General features: G+C 41.1%; 1 protein-coding gene across 1 annotated transcript in view; it reads right to left on the bottom strand.

The window, feature by feature from the left end:
- Positions 1-621: 621 nt before the first annotated feature.
- The window catches only part of LOC105524298 (sulfotransferase 1C4), a 10,523-nt gene continuing 2,574 nt past the window's right edge, over positions 622-8,570 (bottom strand). Inside the window, exons 2-7 of the mRNA XM_011959501.1 lie at positions 6,806-6,931; positions 6,214-6,311; positions 5,481-5,607; positions 5,194-5,288; positions 2,043-2,223; positions 622-1,093 (exon numbers count right to left, since the gene is read on the bottom strand). Of these exons, the coding sequence (XP_011814891.1) occupies positions 981-1,093; positions 2,043-2,223; positions 5,194-5,288; positions 5,481-5,607; positions 6,214-6,311; positions 6,806-6,931 (740 nt within the window). The 3' untranslated portion in view covers positions 622-980. The remainder of the gene's footprint in view (positions 1,094-2,042; positions 2,224-5,193; positions 5,289-5,480; positions 5,608-6,213; positions 6,312-6,805; positions 6,932-8,570) is intronic.

Below are 8,570 nucleotides of genomic sequence, written 5' to 3'. Positions count from 1 at the left end.
TAGGCTAATTTGCTGGAATATGGAGGTGGTTTGGAAGGTAAAGCTGGAAGTGAAGGCTGGAATCATTATGGTTACAGCTGCTTTTGAATTTATAGCTAAAAGCTTGGGATTTGTCTTTCAGGCAGTGAAAATTCAGTCATTGAAGGATTTTGAGCTAAGGAACAACATAATAAGAGTCTTTTTAAGGAAAATAACCTTACCATATGTGTGAAATAGAGAGAAAGGAGTTAGGAAGCTATTACATTAGTTGAGACAAGAAGTAAAAGGTTTCTGAACCAGAAAGGTGGCTATAGAAATAGAAGAAAAACAAGGAATGATTAGATAGAAATACTGTAAGAGATTTCGTAGATTAAAACTGACAGATTTTGCTGACAGATTAGAATGGATTGTGGCGGCACTGGGAAAGATGAGTCAAGAGGTGACTCCAGGATTGTAGCATTAGCTGAGGGTGGGAGAGTGAGTCCAGTTAAATATGTAGGCTGGTGAGAAATGGGGACAGATGTATTACACTAGGACCCTGAAGTTTTTCTTGGAGGGTTCCAAGAGGAAACTGAGCCATTTGACAGTTCACCACCAAAAAATTGCTGGAACAGTCACTATTTACACATTAGTGATGCATTTAAAAATTAACTTGAACCAAAACATAATCTGAAAATGTTAGTGTATTATCATGTGAGAACTGAAGCATTTTCAATATGTTAATAAGCACATGATTGTAGGAAATGTAAATATGATAATTGGCAATGATACCAGGATTGTAACTAGTGACTTATTGAGCTTCCCTCTCTCCATGTTGCCACCCTGCTGCCTGTCACCACCTTGCCCCCAGCCTTTTAAAATTTTTTTTTAGTAGAGTGAACAAGAGCAAACACAATTGATAACTGGAATCTGATATCATTTGTTGTGAGAATTAAACTTTCATTATTACCTAAATATACTGGGTAATAAACTAAAATATTTTTAGTTCTTTTTCTTCCTTACTAGAATTGGAAGTGGAAAGTTAGTCTGGTATCAGCCATTTTCTTCTTGTAATCTTCATCAAATCTCTCATTCTGAGCCACGGTGAAGTGTTTCTTCCAATCTCCTACTGCCCCTGAAATAGAGTTATATAGGAGAGGGTCAGTAGTTGTTGGAAGAGTCTGTGCTTCCCTGTTCTCCTGTTTCTGTGTGATGATTTCTAGGCCATGTTCCAGGAAGAGCAGTATTGGACAAGACGTTTCTCTTGCTATCCTGTCACACTTCCTTATCCCGAAGGGAAGACGACTTTCCTGTCCGATTTGTGAGACAAGGAGAGTCTCTTACCACCTGGCTGCATTAGTGAGTGAGCAAGACCACTATGTTACAACAGCAGGCCTGACGGGCTTTCTTGTCTTTCTCTGTGCCCTGTTGCACATGGAAGCATGATGAGTGCTCATGACTGTATCTCCCATGCTGTAAACTGACCAAGAAGGGCCTTTTTCTGGGAGGCCCAAGGTACCATTTGAAGAAGAAAAAATATGACCCCTCCCCCAAATTGTCTAATTGTAATCCCTGTTACCTTTCCCAGTTTTATTTTTCTTAATGTTATCTATGTATTCTTCTATTTTGCTTATCACTAGAATATAATTTCCATACAGGAATGAATTTTTGTGTTTCGTTCACTGCTGCAAACAGTGACTAGAACAGTGCCTGGCACATAGAAGCCCCTCAGTAAGTACCTTTGAATGACTGAATCTGATAGCATAGAACTGACTATAAAATGGATTATTTCCCCTCTCTGACTTAATTCCGTATATTTTCATGTTATTAGCCAGAACTCTTAAGGAAAAGTGGGGATAAGTAGTTGGATTTAGACATCAAATCTTACTGTCTGAATCTTAGTAATAATTGGCTAATTAAATACTATTTTCATTTTATCAGTGGCTTCTTAAATACTTCTTTTCCCCAAATCATTTATTTAAAGATATTATTTTTTCCTAGCCATAGGAAAGAAAACTCCCCTCAAATGCTTTAAAATATCTGACAGTTCTTTTAAGATTATAACGAAAAGAAACTATAAAAACCTTTTCTCATGAATGGAGAAATGGAGTGGTCCATGATTTCAGCAGGAATCGATGAATAGTTTGCCATTGGATTCTGTTTCATAACATCAAATGAAGTGTAATGGACAATTTTATCTAGAACTTTGTCATCTAGTTTCTTCTCAATAAATTCTGTTAGCTTCTGAACTTCATGCTTTGGGTTCTATGATCAGAGTCAAAAGAAGAGTAATGATTTAATAGAATTAGTTTAAAAAGAATATTGTGATGGATTAATGACAGTAACCAGTAACATATTTGAGTTAAAATAAAAAACAAATCTTAAATGCTTAAGTGATTCATTTTAATGTGATAACCCATATTGTGCTTTTTTTAGTAATTGGAATCACTAATAATTTTTTCCCCTTAATATGTAATCAATTGGGTAAGGTTAGTGAAACATTCACCAGACAATGACGTATAGTGCCTAGTGAATGGTTCACTGAGGGAGTGTGCCAGGGTTATGTCCACAAGCCCTGCTCAAGACATTTCAGAAGCACAGGGGCAGAAGATTTAAGGGCAGAAGATTTAAGACCTGACCAAGAGGAAGCTATATCCTGTTTCTGACATTGACAGAAATGTCCCCAGACTGCAGTGATGGCAGAAGGAGGGGAGAGAATTTTTTTTTTTTTTTTGCATACGTCAAGAGGTACCCATGGCTAGTACCTCTGGTACCAGACCACCAAGTCAAGTGGAACTGAGAGTAGCTCAGTTCCAGTGTAACCACTGATTTCTTTTTTTTTTTTTTTTTTTTTCGAGACGGAGTCTTGCTCTGTCGCCCAGGCTGGAGTGCAGTGGCCGGATCTCAGCTCACTGCAAGCTCCACCTCCTGGGTTTACGCCATTCTCCTGCCTCAGCCTCCCGAGTAGCTGGGACTACAGGCACGTGCCACCTCGCCCGGCTAGTTTTTTTGTATTTTTTAGTAGAGACAGGGTTTCACCGTGTTAGCCAGGATGGTCTCGATCTCCTGACCTCATGATCCGCCCGTCTCGGCCTCCCAAAGTGCTGGGATTACAGGCTTGAGTCACCGCGCCCGGCCAATAACCACTGATTTTTTATCAGAGGGTCCTACAGCCTTGTGACATCACTGTGGCTGTGGGACTGCTCCATCTCTGGGAGGAGGGAGCGGGTGGGAAGGGAAAGTGGAAGAGCTTACCCCCACCACTGTATCTGTAGTGGGCTTCTGCTTTAAAAGCTTGTATGTCAGAAATGTTTCATTTAATTGACCTCACACAGACGAGGAATCAGAGTACTGAGAATTGTGAGCTTTGTGAGGGGACATTCCCGAACAAGATCACAGCAATATTTTAAGAAGTTTTAGGGACTCTGAGGTTAGATTACCTGTTTTGGTAAAGTTTCTTCCTGGTATGCATAATACGCTAGGGTCTACCTAAACAAAAGAGCCCCATTCCCGGCGACATATCCTTTCTCTGACACGGCTGTGATACACGCCGTAGGCAAACATCATCTGCCCGGAGTCTTCCTATGGGGCACAACACTTTTGTACCAAGTAAAAACAATGTAAACACAAGGAGGGAATTTTATACTGATAACCTCATAGGTTGTTCTGCTGGTTCTTTAGTCATGCTTCTGAAAATCCTAGAGCTATAACAATTATTTTAAAAACCACATGAAAATGGTCTGTGTTTTCCACTCCTTTGATATTTTGTAGAAATCACTGATATCACAAGGCCCAGCAGTGATTGAACCTTAGAGAAGTGCATCTAAATGGTGATGTGTGCTTGAATCTCCTGGGAATTTTATAAAACTCCAGGCTTAGCAGGCCTAGAGCAGGCTCCAGTAGCTCATGCAAACTAATCTGTGAAGTACCTGTTGAGTATCAAGGCTTTCAATGACCAATTCAAGAACAGAGACTGTAATTCCGTATAGAGCTCTGTATTTAGTGGGGTCACAGAAAGTAGCAGAGTAGATGATTATTTACAACAAACATCCACTGATATTATCTCATTTAGTCCTCAAATAAATCTTGAATGGGTAAATCTTATTATCTTAAAAAAACATTTAAGAAAACTAAGCCCCCAAGATGTTAAGTGTCTTTACCAAGAATTGACGGAACTTGATTTCAAGAATTTTGAATCTAAATCCATTTTCCATTGAACCACTTCCTAAACTGTTTCTTAAAGCTATTGGCTGGGCGCGGTGGCTCACGCCTGTAATCCCAGCACTTTGGGAGGATGGGGCGGGCGGATCACGGGGTTAGGAGATGGAGACCATCCTGGCTAATAGGGTGAAACGCCGTCTCTACTAAAAAATACAAAAAGTTAGCCGGGCGTGGTGGCGGGAGCCTGTAGTCCCAGATATTTGGGAGGCTGAGGCAGGAGAATGGCGTGAACCCGCAAGGTGGAGCTTGCAGTGAGCCGAGATCGGGCCACTGCACTCCAGGCTGGGCGATAGAGCAAGACTCCGTCTCAAAAAAAAAATGGTATTATGTACCTCAGTGCTAATAAAAAAACAAAAACTCCGGGCACGGTAGTTCATGCCTGTAATCCTAGCACTTTGGCAGGCGGAGGTGGGTGAAACACTTGAGGTCAGAAGTTCAAAATCAGCCTGGCCAACATGGTGAAATCCCGTTTCTACTAAAAATACAAATAATTAGCTGGGTGTGGTGGCAGGCGACTGTAATCCCAACTACTCCAGAGGCTGAGGCACGAGAATCACTTGAACTTGGGCTGCGGAGCTTGCAGTGACTTGAGATCGCGTCACTGCACTCCAGTCTGGGCGACAGAGTGAAACTCCCCTGTCTCAAAACAACAACAACAACAACAATAAAACAAAACCAAAAACCAAAGAAACCAAAATGCGCTAGGATTTTTTTCCTGCTAAACTGCATTTTAAAATAGATATGCAACGGAGAAATGACACCATCCGTATTGTGTAATAACCTCCCTGTAAGGGAAATGTGCAGCATCCCTGGGAGCGCCAGGAAGTTCCAGGTGAGACTGTGTAATACTTACTCATGATCAGCCATGTGCATTTTGACAAATGACAGCTGTAGCCAACAAAGTGCACCAATTTTCTGTTCCCCGCATCAATCTGAGTCCCTCATGGGGTCAATACATTATGACTTAAATGTTTTATGGCCCAGTGGGCACACATTAGATGGCACTGTGCTCACCTTCTTCATGTCCTCATAGAAGAGGTAGAGAATACGGTGTTTGTCTTTGGCTTCCCACCATCCTTGCACATGTTCATGCCAGGAGCCCCAGCACACTGGAAGATGGGATGGAAAACAGGACAGTGAGTCACAGAGGTCCTGTTATTCCCTCTGAAAGGAGAATTCCTGAAGTGAGAGTGTTCCATTAGAGAAGGTAGAGCCCCTGCTGGTGGAAAGAAAGGATTCTTTCCTTCTAGGGTGTTTGGAGATTCTGAGAAACGAAGGGAAACAAAATTAAATTCTCTCACCTTTCCCAGCCAGAAAAGTCTCAAAATACTCTTCCCATGTTCCTGGATCAGGAAGTGCTTTATTCATTCTTTGGAAATGGTAATAGGACACCATGTTGTCCTTGGGATTTCTTGCTACATAGATTATCTGGGAATGATGAGGGGAGGGGAGGGAAGAAGCAAAAAAAAAAAAAAAACAGGATTTTTTGTTTGTTTGTTCTTTGCTATTACTGCCCAGGCAAGTCACGTTAGGGTGGATACATTTCATACAGTTTTTTCTGAGGCTGCATTTTTGTCATCCTGGTTATGGGAGACTTTTTTGTTTTGTTTTGTTTTTGAGACGGAGTCTCGCTCTGTTACCCAGGCTGGAGTGCAGTGGCGCCATCTTGGCTCACTGCAACCTCCGCCTCCCGTGTTCAAGCAAGTCTCCTGCCTCAGCCTCCCGAGTAGCTTGGATTACAGGCGTGTGCCACCCCATCCTGCGAATTTTGTGTTTTTAGTAGAGATGGGGTTTCACCATCTTGGTCAGGCTGGTCTCGAAGTCCTGACCTCAGCTGATCCACCCATCTCAGTCTCCCAAAATGCTGTGATTACAGGCATAAGCCACTGTGCCTGGCTAGGATTCATATTAATTTGTGTATTGATGATTGTAAAGAGGTAGACTTTTTTTTTAAACAAGTGAAGTGTTTTAAGAGGAAATGGAAGACTAAGGTTGTTTTAAGGAGTACAGCTCTGAATTCCTTTTGCTTTTTACCTTACAGTTTTTCTCTAGGAAGGATGGTGGCAGCAAGTGAAAAGGAAGATGTGTTTTCAGGATCCGTGGTGAGGGCATTGCATGAGCTTGTTCCAAACCTGCAAAATTGGTTTTTGATCAATTTCTACTATTTTTTTCTCTTTTTGCGTCCAGGTTCTGCTGCTTCCATTATTGCTACTACAAGTCAAAGCATCTGCAAGAACATTGTAACTGTAGATCTGGTGTGAGAGAATATGTCTAGCCCATGAAGAGATGTTTGGCTAGAACTATTCCTAACCATAACAGTCAACCAAATAAATAAGAACCTAAAAAATTCAAATCCTTTCACCAGGGTTATCTTACTTGAGCTTATCCTTTTGAAGTAAAATTAATTTCTAACTAGAAAAACAAAATTTAACTCACTTTTGTATAAACAATAATTCCATTAGAAAACATCTGTAGTATAACAGTGGTCAGACACAGTTAAAAAAAGACAAAACCACAAAACTCACCAATCATTGTTTGAAAGCCTATAATTTTGAAAGGTTCAAAAACAGTAAAAATCCTAAGTGCATTTTAGGACTGCAGTGAAGTGTGGCTATTCCATACTTACCACATCCTAAGGATGGGATTTTCCATTCGAGGAAAGGAAATCGTTGATGAGTTGGTGCCTGTTTACTTTTCTCCACATCACCTTCATTTTGTATTAATTCCACTATCTCCTGTGTCCATGTTGTTCCTTATCCCACATGTAAAATGAAGATGGATAGACATTTAGTACAGCATATTCCTTAAAATAGATCAAATACTTGTTAGAACATCTATGTCTTTTTTTGTTGTTGTTGTTGTTGTTTTTTTTTTTTTTGAGACAGGGTCTTGCTCTGTAGCAAGGCTGGAGTTCAATGGTGCAATCTCGGCTCACTGTGACCTCTGCCTCCTGGGTTCAAATGATCTTCTCACCTCAACCTCCTGAGTAGCGGGGGTTACACGTATGCACAATCACCCCCGGCTAATTTTTGTACTTTTCGTAGAGACAGGATTTTACCATGTTGCTCAGGCTGATCTGGAACTCATGAGCTCAAGTGATCTGCTTGCCTTGGCCTCCTAAAATCCTGGGATTACAGGTGAGAGTCACCCTGACTGGACCATCTATGTGAATTTAAAAGATAGGTTTTAAATGGGATTCAGAAGATAGCATTCCTTATTTATATCTTATTATCATAATATGAATTTTTAAAAAATACTCCAATTTGAATGGACATTAGACTGATAAATATATATTTTTTTCTGTCACAACTATTAATTTGGATTGTTATTGTTCTCTTTATTTAGCTGTATTGTCCTTAGAAAGGACATTCTCCCCAAATTGTGGTCTCCTATAGAGAAATGACTAAATGGTTTTCAAACTCTCTTTTTCCCAGTCACATAGCATAGGAGACACTTAGTATTTGTTGGCTGAATAAATGAACCATTAGGGTTTGAACTTGATATTGACCATTAGCCCTTAGTATTCATTTTTCTATTTTCTCTGTTTCCCCCATATTTCATGGGCTGAAAGGCTGTAAAAGGCCTTCCCTAAACTCCTTTGCCACTAAGATTCTGAAGGCTATTTAGATCCCTCCAGTGAGATTCATTAGCCTGAGTTTTGGAAGGCAGTGGGGAGATAGAAGTCATCCTTCCTGGGGAGGTGTCTGCTGATAGTAGCCCCAGCAGATAGAAATTTTGCAAAGACCATTCCACGTTCCATGGCCCAGTGCCTTAGACCCAACCACTGCCACTATGGCCATAGGTAGAATGGAATCCCCCAGCTTCAGTCTGTCTGTGCCTTGCAGTGATCCTGACTTATACAGTGATATTGTGCTATCAACATAATCTTTACCCTTTGATGAATATCTGTTGCACCAGTTGTTCTGGCAGAATCCAAGTTAAGAGGATGTTGAGTTATTTTAAGATGGCTTTTTTATCCAGAGACAGGGTCTTGCTCTGTTGCCCAGGCTGGAGTGCAGTGGTGGGATCCTAGCTCTGTGCAGCCTCCCAACTCCTGGGCTCAATGGTCCTCTTGCTTCAGCCTCCCAAATAGCTAGGACTATGAGTGCACGCCACCACGCCCGGCTAATTTTTAATTTTTTTTTTTTTGTAGATAGGAGTCTCCCTATGTTGCCCAGGCTGGACGCAATCTTCTGGCCTCAAACGATCCTCCTGCCTTGGCCTCCCAAAGTGATGGGATTACAGGTGTGAGCCACCATGCCTAGCCAGGATGGCTTTCTGAATCCTGATCTAGGTTGATCTTTCCTGTATTATCTGGCTGAAATTCTATAGATTCCTTTTCCCATATTCTCTCTTTTTTTTTTTTTTTTTGAGGCGGAGTCTTGCTCTGT

Source organism: Colobus angolensis, unplaced genomic scaffold (genome assembly GCF_000951035.1).
Source record: "Colobus angolensis palliatus isolate OR3802 unplaced genomic scaffold, Cang.pa_1.0 Scaffold498, whole genome shotgun sequence".
Taxonomy (NCBI): Eukaryota; Metazoa; Chordata; class Mammalia; order Primates; family Cercopithecidae; genus Colobus; species Colobus angolensis.
Note: the sequence above shows the minus strand (reverse complement) of the source record. Positions and strands in the feature narration are given on the sequence as shown.